The 19,150-nt window shown below is 48.5% G+C and overlaps 1 protein-coding gene across 4 annotated transcripts in view; it reads right to left on the bottom strand.

Moving 5' to 3' along the window:
• The window catches only part of LOC118973275 (phakinin), a 58,204-nt gene extending 39,461 nt beyond the window's left edge, over positions 1–18,743 (bottom strand). For 3 of the 4 annotated variants that reach the window (XM_073232402.1, XM_073232400.1, XM_073232401.1), the window contains exon 1: positions 18,203–18,734. In XM_073232402.1, the coding sequence (XP_073088503.1) occupies positions 18,203–18,691 (489 nt within the window). In that variant the 5' untranslated portion in view covers positions 18,692–18,734. Of the gene's footprint in view, positions 1–18,202 lie in introns of all 4 variants that reach the window. The other variant, XM_073232403.1, reaches the window with a different exon arrangement.
• Positions 18,744–19,150: the final 407 nt, after the last annotated feature.

Here is a 19,150-nt window from a genome sequence, read left to right as displayed (position 1 = left end):
CATCTGTTCCAGGAAACCTCAACTCAGAAATTTCACTACAGTTTTAGAATGCAAAGGGCTCTCGGAGGTCATACAAAATGAAGAACCACAGAGAGGTGTGTGGGCTTGTCCCAGGGCTGGTCCTTTGCCCCTTAGAGCCCAGCAGCAAGGACTCATGGAGAACTGTGGGCCCTGACTGTAGAGACAGGGCTTCAAACCCTGTCATTGTTACTTGGAGATGTGGGATGCTCTAAAGGACCCCCTGTCTGTAGAACGGGACGAGGAAACTTTCTATTGAGGGCTACACCTGATGGAAAGAAATGTATGTGTTTAATGTATTTAGCAGAATGTTAAATTGCCTGAGTCGGGACTGGGGAGCCACCACGCGCCTCTTTGGTACCCTAACAGTGGAGCCATCCTGGGCAGCCGAGTGCAACCTGCCACAGGCACATTGTCCTGGACGCATCTGAGAGCCCCACCCAAGACGGCAGCCTTCAAGGGTGAGGAGATGTGGCAGGCAGCAGAGGAAGGAGGGCCTCTCCCCCTTCTTGCACTTGGTCCTGCAGGGAAGTCTCAGAAGAATCCAGTAAAGGGTCCCCAAGAAAACGAATCTGGTTTAATGTAGCGAGACCCACACAGTATGAAACCACCTTACATCAGTGTCTCTCAAGGCAGACTTTTCCTGCCCTCTTCTCTCCTTTCTTCCTGCTTACACCTGGCTGGTTAGAAACAGTAGCGGGGCCTGTGGCTGGGAGACAGCAGGAAAGAGCCCACCATGGCCGCCTGCCCCTCCTCCTAGGTGTGGGGCCCTCCCTGGGGGCAGTGGTGGGGTAGAAAACGAGGGTCATGGTGTTGAATAATATATTGACTAGATGTTCTGTTTACTGAACTGAGACTGTTTTGTGACTTAAAATCAGCATGGAATTTTTAGTTACCTACAAGTGATCCCAAAAATTATGAGACCATTTGTGGTATCATCCAGGTCCTTTTTTTTTTTTTCTAACAGTATTTACCTCCGACTGAGCATGTTAAAAGGGACCTTGGAAGAAGGTAACTCTATACCTCACGAGTCCCTCCTGCTTGACGTACAGCTGGCATTCATTGCACACCCAGCACCGTGCTTGGCACAGAGCACGGCTCAACAACACGCTGGTGTGTTTACTCATCACCCTCTTAGACGTCCAGGTCCTGGAGTCTGAGAATTTTGACTTTTTAATATTTGAACTAAATATAGTGCCTGGTGCAGAGCAGACCCATGTTCAATGCCTGATGAATGAACATAATAAAACTGGATTCTGTGGCAGCCCCACAGCAGCCCCCATGGCAGATGTCACCCTGTCAAGACTGCTGGTGAGGAAGGAGGCAGGGCTGATGCAGGCCAGCCTCTTTAAAGACCTGTACTTAGGTGTGACGCTGGTTACACCCACCGACTGAGGAGCTGCCGACCTGATGGAGGGCCTTTTCCCACTCACGTTATTCTCCTTCAATTTCAAAAGGGTCAGGGCCATGGTGGCAGGTGTAATTTTCTCCTTCATTTTTCAGATAGGGAAACTGCAGGTGAAGAGATTAGGGACCTGGGTGAAGTATTTTGTGAGCTGAGACAGGACGCCTGACTCCAAACGCAGGTTCTGACCTAAAACCCGAAGCCACAGTGAATGCAACTAAGAAGAAAAAGGAGAGGGTGGATTCTTCCATCACAAATGCAAGCAGGAGGGAATATGACCAGACATACTGGATAATATAGGCAGTCTCAGAGCAAACTGAAATTTTATGGTTGGTTTATAATCCTCAGGAAATTGGAAGCTGTGGTGGAAACACTGACATGAACAGAGAGACTGCAGGACAGCTTGGACTGCATGACTGGCCTCTCACAGTCAGGGTGGCTTCTGCAGTGAGGAGTTGATTATAGGCATCTAGAACTTACACAAATAGCATTTTGCAGCTGGGTGACTAGGTATGGAGACAGTTCCCAGAGAAGCCAGGAGGTGGCGCCACTTACCAAGAGAACCAGGTCAGAGGCAGCTGGGACGCCCCCATCTCCAAGGGGCTCCCCAGCTGCTCTGGTTTCGCCTGGAGGCCACTGTCATGGGTGGGATGCTTCTGAGACACCAAGGGTTCACCCGTGACTAACCCTGAGCAAATGCTGATCCCGTCCCCCCAGGTACTGCGGAGGGGGCTGGGCAGACGGTAGAGAAGGGCCATGCGGTCCGAGAAGTTATTATCATTTCACTACTACAAACAATGACCCAAATTACTACCACAGCTTATTGAGTGCACACCACGGCCAGGCACTAGGCTAAGTGCTCTAAGTGAATTATTTAATTCCCACGACAAACCTGTGGAATAAATATTTCCTTATTTTAGAGATGAGAACATTGACATTCAGAGAAATTTGATTCCTTTTAGGTCAAAAGGCAGTCAGCAGCAGAGCCAGAACTGGAACTCAGTTCTTTTGGACTCTGTTGCTTGTGCCATTAATCACTGTGACATACTGTCTCTGCTTGCCTGCCCACCTGCTTCCCTCCCGCCCTGTTCATGCCAGGCACTGCACCGCGTGCGGACTCAGGGAGGGTCAGGCCGTATCCTTGCTCTGGCGGGTCTCTGTGTTCCGCAGGCCCAGGTCACGGCAGAGGGCGATGGCAGCCCCGACGGCAGTGTGTCTGAGAAGGGGCAGGAGGGTTTATTTGTACCCAGCACCAGCTGTAGATGCCAGACTTCTCCCGTCTGAGTCTTTAGAATCTCTGACCCTTTTAAAATGATGCTGGGGATTGTTCAAGCTGGGAATTCCAGCTGACAGTGGTTTGATTTAACCTGGTTGGCGATCTGGATCAGGTGTGGGCTTTGCACTCTTGCAGCAGCCCCCCACCTAGCCAAGTTCTCCCTTCACAGCCAGCTGGAAAGAACGGGGATATATTCTGGTGGGTGTAGGCATTAGCAAATCTGCCGCTTCACCGATGCTGGGGCCTGGGCCACCCCCTGACCCTCGGAAATGAAGGAGATGGCCTGCACGCCCGAGCATTCCAGTCACAGCCAGCGCACCAGCTGAGCCGCAGAGGACTAGGCAGCAGGGCGCTTTGAGGGCTGTGTCTTCCCTCAAGGCTTCATCTGCTGCCCAGTGAGGAGCAGAGCCAGGAAGGTCTATGGCCAGAGGCCTGGGCTGCCACCTGCTCCCTTCACAGTCAGGGAGCCGCAGAGACAGGGATTTGTTACCTGGCACAGAACCAGGTAGCAGCCAGCAATGAAGGCAGACGTGGGTGTTAGCTGTACTGGGGCTCTTTGTGTCCACACTGCACAGGGTGCCAGAAAAAGATCAGGGGACTATCTGTTCACCAGAGTGATAAAATCGAATCTGGCTTATTCCCTGTGTGTCTCAGGGAGAGGTCAGTTTGAGCCAATCTCTTCATTTACTTGTTGAGGAAACTGAGGTTCAGAGAGGTGAAGCAACTTGTCCATAGTCACACAGCAATATAGTGACATTGACTATGTTTCTACTATAGGAATAGTATTCTCTCAGGCTCTCTGAATGATGGCTTTCCTTTCTGAGATACAAACTCAGTGTGGCTTGATAGGATTTGGGATCTCATTTCAAGTGCAAAGGGAAGTGAAGGTGAAGTTGATTAGGTGCAGAAATATTGGTATTTCTGGGATCTTTTTAAATGACATTTGAGGAAGAGGATAAAATGTTGGAAATCAGGACCATAATGTGAAAAAGCAATAGCTCCTGTTCTGGGTTGAATTGGGTACCACCCGAAAGATGTGTTGAACTCCTAGCCCCCAGTACCTGTGAATGGGACCTTGTTTGGAAATAGGGTCCTTGGAGATGTAATTAGTTAAGATGAGATCATTAGGGTGAGCCAGCCAAGGCTACTGGTGTCCTTTTAAGAGGGAAATTTGGACACACACACAGGGTGAATGAAGGCAGAGACTGGGGTGTTTCATCTCTAAGCCAAGAACACGAAGGCTTGGCTACCACCAGAAGGTAGAAGACAGGCAGAAAACAGACTTGCCCTCAGAGCCTCAGAAGGAGCCGACCCCGGTGGCCACTAGCTCTCCAGCTCCCAGCCTCCAGCACTGTGGCAGGATTATCTGGGCAATTCCATTTGTCAATTTTATCAATATTGATTGTGCATCTACTGTGTTCCAGGCACTGTGCAGCGTGCCAAAGAGAGGTCAGGGCTGAAGCCGAGCTCCTGCCCTCCTGAAGCCTACATTCTAGTTTACCTGCATCGCCTTTCAGAGTCCTCACAGCAATCCTAGGAAAGAGGGCTCACTCTCCGTCCACTTAGGGGGCTAGTAACTGGGCCAGGGCCTCACTTCTGGTCAGGAGAGAGCTGGCCTGGACTTGGCTCTGTAAGGCCACCACCTGGCCTATATCCATGCATCCATTCTACCTCGTTCACTGTGTAGGTGCACAGCTGCCAAGCTGGCCATCTGGGGGAGTGGTGCAGACAGCAGGAGTGTGGGTCCCAGAGAGCCTACCTGCTCAGCATTTCTGAGGCACAGAGCGGTCCCTGCGTTCTCTAGTCAGCACAGCCCAAGAAACCTCGCCTCGGTGCCCTGCACAGCTATGTGTGAGGCAGGAGACCCACAGGCCAGCTCTGTGTTCACAGGCCTCTGCCCCACCGCTAAGGCCAAGGAGGCCCTATTCAGGCCGGGGAGGTATAACCACAGCCCTGAGGGTGGGTAGTTAACTGCTAGGCCATAGGACTCTCACCTGTACAAGAACCAGCACAGAGCACGGGTGGTGACCAGGCAGGGACCCTGTGATCCAGGTGGGAAGAGGCAAAGACGAGATCCCGCCATAATCACATTTGAACAGAGGCAAGGACACGCTGCAGCTTCCCACACCGGCGTCCCTCTTCCCTGTGAGAGATGAGGGACTCCTATTTCCTAATAACAGCTCTGTGCCTGCTTCATTCCTCCCGTCTCCTGCATAAGGCCTGGAGGACAGTCAGTCATCACGCTGCCGCCAAGTCCCAACAGCATCAAATGGCGCCCAGGTCCCCGTTCTGAAACCTTCCCCCAGATGGCCCAGCGCAGACCCACACCTCATAACCCAGTTGTTCCAGTTCTCACTTGCTGCAGCAAGCTGATAAACCTGACTCTGTCCACCTGTAAGTGCTTTCTTGGTGGTCTGCCTGGCTTTAACAGGTACACGCCTCACCCCCAGAATCAGGACCTGCAGGGCTCAGCCCCGGGCCCCCCCCCACTGGGCATGACCTCTCACCCCCTATAATGAGCTCTCAGCTCTGCAAGTAGCCCTTGAAACTAGGTGTGGGGGGTGGTCGCCATGCAGGGGGCAGGGCTCCCAGCCTGGAAGTCAGTGGCGGCGCTGATGTAGGCACGCAGTTTAGGGGAGGACTCCACCTGCTCGTGCACGTGTCCACTGCCCGCAGCCTGCTCAGGAGTTCCTGAACTCCGCTCAGACAAAGATGATCTGCCTCAAGGGCCAACTGCTCAGCACATTTTTCTGAGCATTAAAATGACTGAAAAAGAAAAATAGAAATCCTGGGTGGGGGGGGCCTGCACCGTTTCTGGCAGCAAAGCTATCCGGCCTTCACGTCCCAGTGCTGACCTGCTGGACAGGCGGGACGGCACTCAGCCTCCTGTCCTGGCCGCAGCAGTTAGCTCCAGTAAGCGTGCTTGGCCGAGGAGCGGTCACTGCTCCTGACAGTTGCTTCCAAATTAAAAGGTCAGAGAAAAGGAGAAAAAGGAGGCCCATCCCAGAGTTTGAAGTCCTCGCAGAGAGCAGCCCTTGCGGCTGTGACTGTCTTATCGCGCAGGGGGCACTCACAGCGCCCTGCGGCCCGTTTAACCCTAGGTCCGCAGTCTGAGGCAGGACCGACACCGGTCTTATAGATGACTTTTCATAATGCTTTGGGGGTAGACGCAACACTGAGGTGGTCCTGGCTGGGACTCTAACTCAGTGAGTAACTTGATCTCTGGGCCTGTTGCCTTGTTTATGAAATGGGTGTTACGGGCTGAACTGTGTCCCCCTCAACTTCATATGCTGGGGCTCCCAGGACCTCAGACTGTGAGTGTGTTTGGAGTCAGGGCCTTTAAAGAGTTGATTAAGTTAAAATGATGCCATGATGGTGAGGCCTAATCCAACACAACTGGTGTGCTTCTGAGAAAAGGAAATCCAGGCACAGGTGTGCAGACGGAAGGCAAGTAAAGGCACAGAGAGAGGAAGGCCATTGACAAGCCAAGGACAGAGGCCTCAGCAGGAACAATCCTGCCTACACCTTGGTCGCAGGCCTGGGCCACCAGAACCACAAGGACACAGATTTCTGCTGTTTAAGCCGCCCTGCCTGGTGCTTTGGCACTTTGGCAGCCCCAGAATAAGACAGTGGGCATGAACTCACCTTCCTGGGCCACACAGACATTACTGAGAGAATAAAAAGAGTGAGTCAAGGTCCTTGCTGACACATACAAGTGTCAGGCAGACATGATCATCGTATCTGAGGACTGCACTTCAGAGCGAAAGTGTGGACAGCATTATCCTCACGAGCCTACCCAAGTACATGATTTTGCTCAGAGACAGTGGAGGGAAACTGTAGAACTCTCAGAGCACCTGTGCCCCTCAAGGGGAGCTGGACAAACATCCCTAGAATTCAGGGACCTGCTAGACTTGCCCACTGGAGTTAGTGCCTTGGGGCTGCCTTGTGGCTGCGGGGCTGCGCCAGGGCCCTGGGCTTACTGCTGGGCCTCTGCAGGCGCCCTGTAATACCACCAGGGACAATTCACTTCCCAGGTGGCGCTCCTTAGGGAGAGTGACCTCCCGGGGTGTCCCCAGGCTTCATCTCCTTGTCTCATTTACTCCCGCAACAACATGCACACGCAACAGAGTTGGTCCCTATATTATGCAGATCAAGTTACTCATTGAGTTAGTGTCCCAGCCAGGACCAACTCACCTGCATTATGCAGATAAACTAGGAAGTTAAGAGACATGCCCAGTTTCCCTGGCAGATAAGTAACACTAAATTCCTCTATCAGATAAGCTCCCTCCTCAGAGTTGGCCTGCAATGGGCTCTAACCTGCAGAGTGGGGATGGAGATGATGAGGCTGAAGCACAGTTACAGGCCCCGACGGTGCCCAGAGGGCAGCTGCTGAGCGGGAGGGAGGGAGTTGGGATGCGGCTGGGCGTGTGGGCAGTCAGAACTCAGGCAGGGACTTGCCTCCTGCATGACTTCCGGAGCCTGCTGGGTGGGGCCCTTTCTAACTTCATCTCTCTCTCCATATTGTAGTGTTTTCCCTAAGACTTACTTAGATGGTTATTCATTGGTCCTTGAAATAAATAAATAAAATCTACAAGTCATTTTCCAATAGTAGCTAGGCTTTGTGATGGTTCCCGGCCCCTGGGCACTGCTTTTCAGTGCCTACTGATAACAGCTGAAGTAACTTCTCATTTCTGCTGAATAATGATGCATGTGTGGCAGTCAGCTTGCCCAACCAGCTCATTTACAATCAGATAAATGAGTCTTTATGTACATTTCCCTAGCCAGATGACCATAAACAACGTTTTATTTCCCTAAATTGAGTCTTCAACTTCGGTGGCTCAGCATAAGCCCCTGGGGGAGTGTTGGGGACCCCAATAATGTTCTGCTTGGCTCACCCACCATTTCAATAGCTCCCTGTAAAGAGCCACCACGTTTATCCTGGGCACTTGTGCTGGCTACCTGGGTTAGGTTTTAATTTAGTTCTGGAGAGGGTAGCCCACTAGAAGGTCATTCTTATTGCTTTAGTTCATGGGCATTTACCTTTGCTGGGTATTTGTCTTGACAGGAGGCCATTGAGATGAGCCTCTAACCCGCCCCATGCAGCACTGTGAAGAGGCGGCATGCTTCTGTGGAGCTGTGGTACTCCTTCTGCCCCTACCCCAAGACGCTTCAGGGTTTTTTTTCCTGTTTTTAGGTTAAACCTTCTAACAGTGCAAAAAAATACATCTTCCCAAGCAAGTCTGCTTCACCTGGTCTACAGTCACCCAGCCTTCTGATTTAGAAGCATCGCGGCCAAGGCCCCTTGCATAAGCCCAGAGAGAGCCTGCCCTCCCACCTCTTTAAACACCAACAGTAGCATGATGTAGATGGAGTTTTGCAGTCATTTTACTCAAAAATATATATTGGTGCTAGCTTCACATCAACATATAAGCAGTTCCCTTGCTCTTTTCCTCCAGCCACAGAGGATTCCGCGGTGTCATTTAGCTACATCAGACATTCAGGTGACCCAGTGTTTCGCCTCTCAGGTGGGATTCTCAAGAAGCTCTCCACCTCTGACTTCAGGTTCTGCTTTGGACCCTTGAGCTTTCTGTTTATGTAGTCAGCTCTGGCTGCCCAACCATTTGTTGGCTGCCTTTTGGGTGTCATGACATACCCTCTCTGTGCCAGGGTCTTGGGATGGAGAGGTGAAGCGGCAGGGCAGTGACTGAAGAGAGCTTAGTGCTTGGTGGTGAGAATGTAAGACTTGTGGCATAAAAGATGCTACCCAGCTCCCCACTGAGGGAGCTGACCGGACCCTGGCATGCTTCTACTAGCTCTGGACCATGTCCCTAGGATGACCCCAGCCCCCTTAGACTGTCTGCCTCAGAAAGCTCAATGCTGCCAAATGACTGTCAAACCTGACAAGAGGCCCCTGACCTCACTTTTCCTAGGCAGTGACTTTAGGAAACTTGAAATTGTAAATCCTCTGCATGCTTGAGATATAAATCTTCTACAACGCAGAACGTTTCCTCAAGGACGTGGGAGCCATCTCTGTGAAATGCAAGCATCTGGGGAGATAGCTCCCCTACCTCCAGTTCCTGTGGGAGGGTATGATGCTAAGTTTGGTGGGCGCCTTTCTCCAATTTGCATGTTATAAAGGTATGAGAGGTGTGTTTCTCCTCTGAATAAGCACCAATTAACAAACACAGATGGCCTAATTACACAGACCAGCCCCTCCTCAACCTCCCTTTGTATCTTTCCTTTAGCACACCCCAGCATTTAAAATGCTTCTGCCTTTTGTTTCGGTGGAGCTGAGTTCAGTTCTATTCTGAAGTCTCTCTCCCCTACTGCAAGTAGTCTGAATAAAATCTGTCTTGCCAATTTTAACAAGTGGCCATGGCAAAATTCTCTTTGACAGTTGGAAAATCATATAGATTTTCCTGCTGATGTTCATGCCTGGTCCTGACTCACAACCTATGGTCTGAAGGGCTATCTTCTGGCATGCTCTTTGGGTCCTATGTTTAGTCTCTACCTCTTGGGGGTAACTTTGCAGAGGACCAGTCAATACCCATGCTGTTGTCTAAACTGCACCATGTGTGGCTTGAACAACTCTTAAATACATACATGTGAACACATTGTCTCTGTTACTACTCAAGTTGTATCTTCCCATTTATTCAGTTCCACAAACCTAATTGGGCACTGATTATGTACCCAGTAATTTATACACGTTATTTCATTTAATACCATGGAGCAATCCTATAAGGCAGATATTCTATTTTCATTTTTATTATGAAATTTCAAAGAAACATAAAAAGAATGGTGTAACAGACCCCCATACACCCATCACCCAGCTTCAGTGAGCACAAATGCACAGCCTATTTCATTTCACATTTCTTCTCTGCTTCAGATTATTTTGAACAAGCCTCTGATAGAGTATTTCTTCCTCAGATATGTCAGTATGTTTTGCTAAATTATAAAGATGATTTTAAAGAACACATAACTTCAAAAATCTAAAAATAACATAGCACCTGAAAATTAATAACAATTCCTCAATATCATCAAATACTCAGTTCATCTTTCCTCAATTGTCTAATCTATTTTTTAACAGCTGTTTGAATGATGGTTCAAATAAAGTTCACTTCAATGGGTTGACATGTCAATTTTATCTCTTTTAATTTATAGATTCCCTTTTGTGGGGAAAATGGAACTTCCTACAGCCAGGATTCTCACCTGACCCTAAACTACTTGCAGATGCAACTGGCCTGCTAGGTCACTGCTTCCACAGCCTAGGCAATGAGCTATCATTGACTGAGTCACTATATAAAGAGCTCTGCCCAGTGCTGTGGGTGGGGGTGGGGACAGAGGTGGATCATGGACCTGCAGGCTGCTGGACGTAGACATGATTCTGGGGCCCCACCTACCACTGGGAGAATAAAGCCAGGTATGAACTGCTTTACCCTAAGAACATTCCATTGTAGTTTCTTGGTCTCACTAAAACCACAGTGAACTTACCCAGGGCTGAAACCTTCAGGCAAAACACCCTCCCATCTCTCTTTATCCCCCTTGCAATGTGTGCTTGTTGAAAAAATTTGGTGTTTGGTCCTGTAGTTTCCTCTGTTGGGATTTTGCTGCTTTCATCGCAGTGGTGTCAGTTAACATGTTCATGTGACCTCTGTATTTCTGGTAAATTAGTAGTCTTATATTGAGGCTTAATCACATTCAGTTTCTTTCTTTTTGGCAAGACTATTCATAGGTGGTGAGGTGCTCTCCACCAGCAGGTACACCTCTTTTTGTGATATTTGGTGACACTTGTGCTATTTGCAGGCATTTAGTGATTGTTTTTGCCTAGACCAATTATTTTATATATGGTTGCAAAGTGGTAATATTCAAGTTCTATTTTAATAACTACTATTAATTATAAATTAAAATGAATAATTATATTATTGTCTTGCCTGAGGGTTTCAGCCCTGGGCAAGTTCACGATGGATTCGGTGAAATCAGAAATGAGAACAGAACGTTCTTGGGGCAAAAGGGTTTATACCCAGCTTTGTTCTCCTGGTGGTAGGTCGAGCACCAGAATCACGTCTGCATCCAGGAGTCTGCAGGTCTGTAATCTACTCCATCTCTGTCTTGACTCAGAGCACTGGGCAGAGCTCTTTATATAGTGACTCAGTCAGGAATAGCTTATTGCCTAGGGTGTGGAAGCAGTGACCTAGCAGGCCAGTTACATCATCAAATAGTTTAGGGTCAGGTGAGGGTCCTGGCCATAGGAACTTCCATTTTACCTCCAATTATGATTTGATTTTTAGCTGTAATACTTTTAAAAAAGACACTTCCTATCTTCAATTCTTTTTTTTTTAACTGTGATGTTATTACAGGTCTTGTAGGAAAGGCAGGAAAAATGTAGGATTCTTTCTCTTTATTTGCCAGTTTTCAAAATAATGAATTGGTTCCCAGCAGATTCCATGGGAACTATTTACTGGGAGTTTTTGCTGTTGTTCTTATTGTGTTATACTGAGCTCAGATCTAAGCATATTATTTTGTGTTTCAATTCATCATAGTTAATAGTCTTATTGATACTTAGCCATCTTTGATTAGTGGGAACCTATTCAAATTGGCTCCTAAATCTTTTGACATGATTCTATCATCTCCTTATAGCATCCTTGCTTTTGGTATGACCAGATGTTTCAGACTTATCTTGTACATTTTCTGCCCCCAAACCTGGATACAGCCATTTCTCTAAGGAGCCTATGTTCTTTTAGTGAAAGATGGTAGGTAGAGACCAAATCTAGGGCTAAAAATGTACATTGCCACTAGGTTGGCCATTGTTTCTAGGTCTTTTCACTAGTTAGAGCTAGGAAATGGACATATATTAATTTTAGGATCATATACATCATGATTTTATACTGATAATTCCAATTCAAATTGTCACTAAACTTTATCAGTCTTACAATTGTATCCCGTTTCACCCACATTAAAGGTCTCAATTCGCAATGATACAAATTGAATTACTCTTGCTTTATCCCACAGTACACAGGCATCCACACACACACACACACCTGTGTCAGAATAACAATACCAAATACCACCATCAATGCGATGACTGGAAATGATTCAAGATTGTTTTTGCAGCACTCTTTTGCATCCCCACTGGGGCTGTACAAATTACTGTGGTTTAAAAAAGTCACTTGATTAGTTCTCTATGTGATTATACCATCAATTTGATACAGGACTTATTTGTTTCCTTTTCCTTTTGATTTTTAAGGCCTGCTTAAGATTTAAATTTTTTGTAATTCTGTAAAATATTTGCATGGTTCCAGAGTCATTCCCACCCAACAAGGTATGTTTAAAGATTTCTAATGTCTGTTCCCTTTCCCTCTATCCTATTCCCTCTCCTCCTGTAAGTGATCATTTAAAAGACATGTCTGGTTTGGTTTCTCCCTTATAAGCAAATATGTATGTATATATTCATATTCCTTCTTCTTAGATAGTAATAGGATGAAATACATACTTTCTCCACCTTCCTTTTTAACTCAACAATATAGCCTGGATATCTTCACCCCCTAATAGTTAAAGAGCTACTCCTTATTTCTTTTGTAGATGTATTATTGTTTATTCAATTAGTCCCCTATTGATATGTATTTGGGTTGTTTCCAGCCTTTTGCTATAGATATGATGGAAATGAACAGCTTTGTGCATTCTTCCTGGTCCTGTTTTTGCCAGTGTGTCATTAGAAGAAACTCCCAGATGTGAGACTGCTGGGTCAAGTCACACATGCCTAAGTGCATGCACAGTTGGTCTAGATATTGCCAAATTCTTCTCCATAAGTATTATAACATTTTCTTGCCCATCAAGATTGTATGAACTTGGCTGTTTCTTTAACACGTCACCAACAAAACAGATCGACACACTTTTGGAATGTTGCCAGTCTGATAGGTGAAAGGATTGTATCTTGGGTAGGTTTCTGTTTTGTTCATATTTCTCTTATTATAAGTGAATTTGATCATCCTTTGATACAGTTAAGAGTCATTTTCACTGATATTTATGCCAACTATTTGTCTATATCTCTAGCCTATTTGAAAATGAGTGTGTTGTTGGCTTTTATTTTAAAACTCCCAAATTTAAATGCTGTTTATAAAATAGGGATATTAACCCTTTGTGTTCTAAGTTGCACACTTCTATCTCATTTGTCATTTATCTTTTAGTTTTGCTTATGGTATTATTTTGTAACGCAAAATTAAAAATATTTTTGGTAATCAAAGTTGTTTTTAGATTTTGAATTGTATCAAGGAAAAGTATATCCTGTAATTTCCTAATTATATAAAAGAAAAAAATTCCAGTGAATTCCCCCATGTTTTCTACTTGTATGGTTTCCTTTTGTACATTTAAATCTAGGATACATTTGGAATTGACCTAGGGTACAGTGAGTGATGGATCCGACTGTATGATTTTCTTTATGACTGTTCGGGTGTGTGAATACCACTTTTAAAAAATCCATCCTTTCCTCCATTGGTTTCAAATGCTACGCATATAAACATTACATTTCCATAGGCAGCAGGGCCTACTTTTGGGTTTTGGATTTTGTTCCATTGGTCTCCCCATCTCGTAGGTGCCAGTAGGAACCTGCTTTGATGATCGACTCCTGGGGGTTCGATGTCCGGGGGAACTGCTGCTTCCCTCCCTGCTCTGCTCCATCAGCTTTATTTCTTGGCTATTCTTGCCTTTTTGTTCTTACAAACAAAATTTATAATAAACCTTGTAGTTCTAAAAAAAGCCCTATGGTATTTTAAAATGGTATTTAGGATTGCACTACATTTATAAATTAACTTAAGGAGAACTGACATCTTTCTTGAGTCTACATTCAAACACATGGTATTTCTTTCCAGTGTGTCTCTCAAGAGGGTTTTATTATTGTCTCATAGAGATTTTGGACATATCTTGTTAAGTTTATTTAGAGGCATTTCATTTTATTTCTTGGTGTAATAAATAAGATTTGCCCTTCCATTATGTATTTTTTTGTTTATATATATCAATGTCATGTATCTTTACTGTTATTTTATAACCTGTTACTTTACTAAATTATCTTACTGTTGTACAGTTTTCATGTGGATCCTGTCAGGCTTTCCAGAAAGACCAAGATTTTCTCTCTTTCTTTCCAATTCTTATACCTCCCACTGCGTTCTCTTGTCTAATGGCATTCACTGACTATTGCCTCTGACCAAGGTTACGTAGGAGTAGAGATGGTGGCATCTTTTTCTTGCTCTCAATTTCTGTGGGAAATCCTCTCGTATTTCTTTCTTAGAAATATTTTATCATATTGGGACAGTCTCCAAACAGCCTCATTCAGATGAAAAATCAAGATGTAGCAAGATCAATGAAGGACTTGCCTCGGGGTCATGCAGGACCTGAGTTTGATCTCAGGCCTCTCTGGTTTGAAAATCCTCAGTCTTTGAAGCACCCCTCATCCCCCCACTACTTTTCATTATCTGGACGCCCTGACCCCACTGCTCCACATGGGCCTCAGAAGATCTGTGGGAGCAACTTCCTGCCTCCTCCCCTTCCCCTGCTCCCCCCAAATACTTCTTCCAAAATTCTACATCAGTATCCCTGAGAGGAATTCTCCTGAATACATTTTTCCCTGATAGTTACATTTCTAATGACACTTTAGTGTCCCTTGTGGCTTGGCTGACAGCATAGCTGCCTTGCTAGCCTGCTCGGCATTCCCTGTATTAGTGCAGTGGCCCTGACCTCAGCTCATTCCGTGTGATTTGGGACTCAGTCTCTGGGGCTTCACCTCCTCTGTCCTGGCTCCCTTTTATGGAACTCCCAGGCAGGGCAGCTGCCTAATTTCACGCTTGCAGTTGGCCTGTCTGAGGATGAAAGGGTCTGATGTTGTGGCCAGAGCTTATTATCAGCATCATTTGCTTGGTAAGAAAGGTCAGGATCAATCAGCAAAACTGGAAAGGGGAAGGGCCGCTTTCTGTCCGAGCAGTGGGCAGTGTCAGGTCCTCCTTGGCCTCTGTGGCCACCATCTGTGAGTTTCTCCCTGTTTTGTCTGTTTTTATTGCTTAGCAGAAGTGGCTGATAGGGTCCAACACAGCTGAGGACCAGGAGAGAGGCCTGCAACTGAACAGGAACTTCATATATATTAACTCAAACAGGACCAGCTACATAATTTGTGGATTCTAGCAAAATGAAATGTGGAGCATCTTGTTCAAAAAGCAGGGGGAAATAGTGCCTTTATAGGTGGTAAATACAAAGCTTTGTCCTTTCCCCATGGTTTTTCTCTTTACCCGTCCCAGTCAATCTCCGCGACTTCATCTCGCCCTCCCTTGGATCTTGCACAGGGTGTTCAAGGGCAAGTGCAAACCCTCATAGGCACCAGGGGCTGCACCCCACCTTTTGGGGTGCCGTGTGGCCCACAGACTGCTGAGTCACCCTTCCTGTCAGCCACCGGACTGTTGTGCCATGTCCTAGCCTGCGGCGGGGAAGTCAGGCCAGGCATTTCCTTCTCCCACAAGCTGGCCACCCCAGCCCACAGAGGACAGTGGCCCCAAGAGTACTGAAGCTCAGTGCCACTCTGTAGGTGGCTGGGTCCTGGGTGGGCAAGAGGCTCGCCCTCCGCCCCTGAGTTGCCTGCCAACTTCAGTGGGGCAGTGCCAGCCCTGGGCCTATGCTCCACCACAGATGCTACCCTGGCCTCCCCTGAGTCTGTGACTGGGCACTGCTGGGGTGGGGTGGGCAAGGAGGGCCAGAAAGGCCTGGGGTTTCTAGGGGCATGGGATCAGGCAGCTGTGACCCCAAGAAGGCATACCAGAGAGACAGTGGGGAAGATGGGTCCCCTTTCAGTCCTTGACACGAGCTCCATTGTCCCATCAGACTTCACTTGCAAAACAAAATTCAAAGATAAGGTTCTAAGAACGTCCAGGTGATGAGTGAAGAGCATTAAACCCCGAGCACGTGGCCCTACAGGACTGTACTGGCTACATGTCCATGAAGCTGACCCTGACTCTGCCCTTAATTCTTCCAGGGCTCACAGACATATACAGGGTCAGGATGGAGAAGGTTTCCCCCAGCACTGCTCTCCTGACTCGGTGAAAATGTGAGCTCCACGCCCCCGACACTTAGCGTTGCTTTCCAAATGTGTTGTGACACTCTGCTCACAATGTTGGCCTCCGTTTCTCCCCTCTTGCCCCTGTTCCTTGTTTACCTGAAAGCCTGGCTCCTCATAGCCAGAGGGTGAGAAGTCTCAGCTGGGGCAGGAGGCTGTGGGAAGATTCCAGGGCAGAGGGGCCCGGCTTCTGGAGTGGCCCCAGGAGCTTCCTGTGTTAGCCAGGAGGGTAGAGGCCACCTTTCTTTTTTTTTCCCCCTCCCAGAAAGCAGTTTTTCCCTCAGACATCTATGCAAGTGTCAAACATAAGAGGAAATGATGCTTGTCACCTGGTCTGGACTCCCCTGCTCCCCCCGCCTGACCTGAGGGAGAGCCATGAAATGGACTTCCCAGCCCAACCTCCTCACAGGGAGGGAGGCCCCGCTGGGTTCTCCACTTGTTGCCCATGCTAAAGAGCAGGTGGAATCTCTCTTTCGGTGCCCAACTGCCATTCTAGCCATCCAGGGCTCAGTCACTGAAAGCTTGAGCCCAGGCCTCAGGCACAGTGCTGATCATCAGAGAAGATCAAGGAGGGCTTCACAATGGAGGTGCCAGTCTGTGGTCCACCTGCAGGCAGGAACCATGCATGTTATTATCTATGGACCTGTTGGAATAGCCATGGCTTCATAATATGCATTTTACAGTTAAGGAAACTGAGGCTCAGAGAAGTTGAGAAGTTGCCCAAGGCCCTGTCGTTAGCTGGCGCCAGACTAAGTCAGTATCTGTTGAGTATGGAGCAAGGGGAGTAGCCATACTTCTTGACCTAAATTTGGGATGCCTGACTTCTCATGAGAAGTCTGTGCAGCATCTGAATGCAAGAAATTGTCCAGCAGATGCTGACATTGGAGTATCTAGGGGCGGCCTGATGGTCCACAAGACACACATACTTGGAGTAGGACGACTGGAAAGAATCCTGGAGGAACGGCTGGCTTAGATTTAATGGCTTTGGGACCTCGGGCTGCTCAGAGATGGATCCCACATGCACAGATGGGTGTGAGCGGAGCAGCAGCTCCAGGGGAAAGCTGAGAGGACGGCTCTGTGTGTCCTGCGTACTGTGCTGTCAGCCAGGCCAGACTGATGGCGAAGGAGACGCATCCTGGGGTGGCAGGGGCAGGAGGGGCCGGTGCAGAGCCTCTGAGTGTGTCTGCTCAACATCACCCTGCCTGCACGGATGCAGCTTTGCGACTCCTCTGTGACCCAAGGTGACAGGGGTCTGAGCTGGCAGTTCCTGGCTGAGTTAGAGGCTGATTTAGCCCAGAGGGACCCCGGGGCTGAGGGGCAGAGGAGGAGAGAAGCCAGCTGCCTGCAGAGACCTGATGAGAAGTGAAGTGCTGGCAGGAGTCCCAGGGGCAGGCCCCCAGGCTGCAGGCCAGACAAGCCGGCCAGCTCAGCACCCTGCAGAGGTCACCCTGGAGAGCAGGTCCTGCCCAAGCAATGGAGGAAGATGAACCCGTGTCCTGTGCTGTCCGGTAACATGGCCACTCACCACAGGTGGCTATTTAAATTTAAAAAGGAAAATGAAATAAAAATTTCAACTTCTCAGTCTCATTAGCCATGTTCCAAGTCATGTGTGGCTTCCAGACTGGGCAGTTTGGATACAAGACATTTCAGTCATCACGGGGAATTCTATTGGAATGTAAATGCTTTCATTAATATTTTTTATATTCATTACATGTTGAGATAATATTTAAAATATATTGAGTTAAATAAGCTATGCTAATAACTTCAACTGTTCCTTTTTATTTCTTGCTGTGGGTAGTGGGGACTTGCCGGTTACCCGTGTGGCCCCTGGTTCTCTGGGACTGCACCATTAGAGATGGATACGGGGCACACACCTCCACGCAGCCATCGTTCTTAATGCCCATCTGTTCAATGGTATTCCATGTGATGACGGTTGTGAGAACCCTTCTTAACACACATGTTACAGAGTCAGCCCTGGGTGATGGGACAAAGGAAGCTTTGGGGCTGGAAAAGTTCAGGCTTAAGTCTCGGCCCCATCCCCCTACTGGCTGCACGATCTGAAGCAAATCATTGAACCTTTTTGTGCCTCAGGTTTTCATCGGAAACATGCCATCAATGAATGAGCCGCCACATAGCCTTGCTTTGGACATTAGAGAAGATTGTGAACATAGAGGGACAGCACAGGCTCCCAGAACACCTCAGGAAATAGTGGCCACTGTTACTATTATCATGGTCATGAGCAGTTAGAGCAGAAAGGGTAGGGCCATGGTCAGTCTCCCTGGCCTCAGACCACTCACTCCCCTGCCTCAGCATTCTTGCTCATGGTCCTTCCCAGAGATGATGGTACAACAGGCAGCTGTGAGCACCCTCTCCCAGCCCCACCCAAAGCCCCTGGCATTACCCCGGTACTCACCTGCTGGCAGCTGCTGGCCCAGGAGGCCCTGAGGGCGCCCCAGCCCTCAGAGCTCGCGGCCTTGCTCTCCAGGTGCCTGCGCAGCTGTGCCTCCAGCTCCTGGGTGACTTTGTCCAGGGCGTGCACCTTGGCCATGTATTGCACCAGGCAACCCCCCAGGTCCTCAGCGGCACTGAGGCCCCTCTCCAGGCCTGGAGCTGGTACTGTGGCTACACCTGAGCTCCTCAGGCCCTGTAGGAAGACAGTGCTGATGCCTAGGGCCCGGCGAGTCACACGGGCATCCACGCCACCTGCGCACCCATTGGGCACCATCCCTGCATAGACTCTGGGTGCTCGGACCAGACCACCCACAGCACTGGTCCTGGAGGCCGAGGGGCTATCCAGGGAGGACGATGACTGTGTTCCCCTGAAGGAAGCCCTGTGCCCCTGGAGGGGCATGCTGGAGCTGGCCCCTGTGGGCATGTCCACCACCACTCGCCTTGTGCTCATCACAGCCCTGCTTCTGCTGTGCCTAGTGGGTTTGTGGAGTCCAGTGGCTTTTGGTTTCCAGCCCCAGCATCCCTGTGGCCCCGTCATGTGACTCTCTGGAAGCTCCCCTACCCCCACGGCTGCTTTGTCTGCTGTTTTCCATGAGTTCTCATCATTCACTGAGCTGAAAGGTCCACCCAGGACTGTGCAGAGAGGCGTTCATGCATTCTCTGCAGGCTCACGGGCCTGACCGCCCAGATTTTTCTGCCACTGGTGGGGGAGGCTGGGTTGGTCCAGGCTGTGGGGGTGGCTCGTCTGGGTTTGTGTCTGTCAGTGCCTGAGGGGGCAAGGCAGGCACCAAGCATCCCCACTTCACAGGTGAGTAAAATGAGGCTCAGACAGCTCCGATCACAATTTCAGGGCGTGGCTGAACCAGGACTGAATCCAGGAGTTCCAGGGCTGATTTCAGCTCTTCCCACA

This window comes from Manis javanica, chromosome 3, assembly GCF_040802235.1.
Source record: "Manis javanica isolate MJ-LG chromosome 3, MJ_LKY, whole genome shotgun sequence".
Classification (NCBI taxonomy): Eukaryota; Metazoa; Chordata; class Mammalia; order Pholidota; family Manidae; genus Manis; species Manis javanica.
This window is presented reverse-complemented; position numbering and strand designations above follow the sequence as displayed.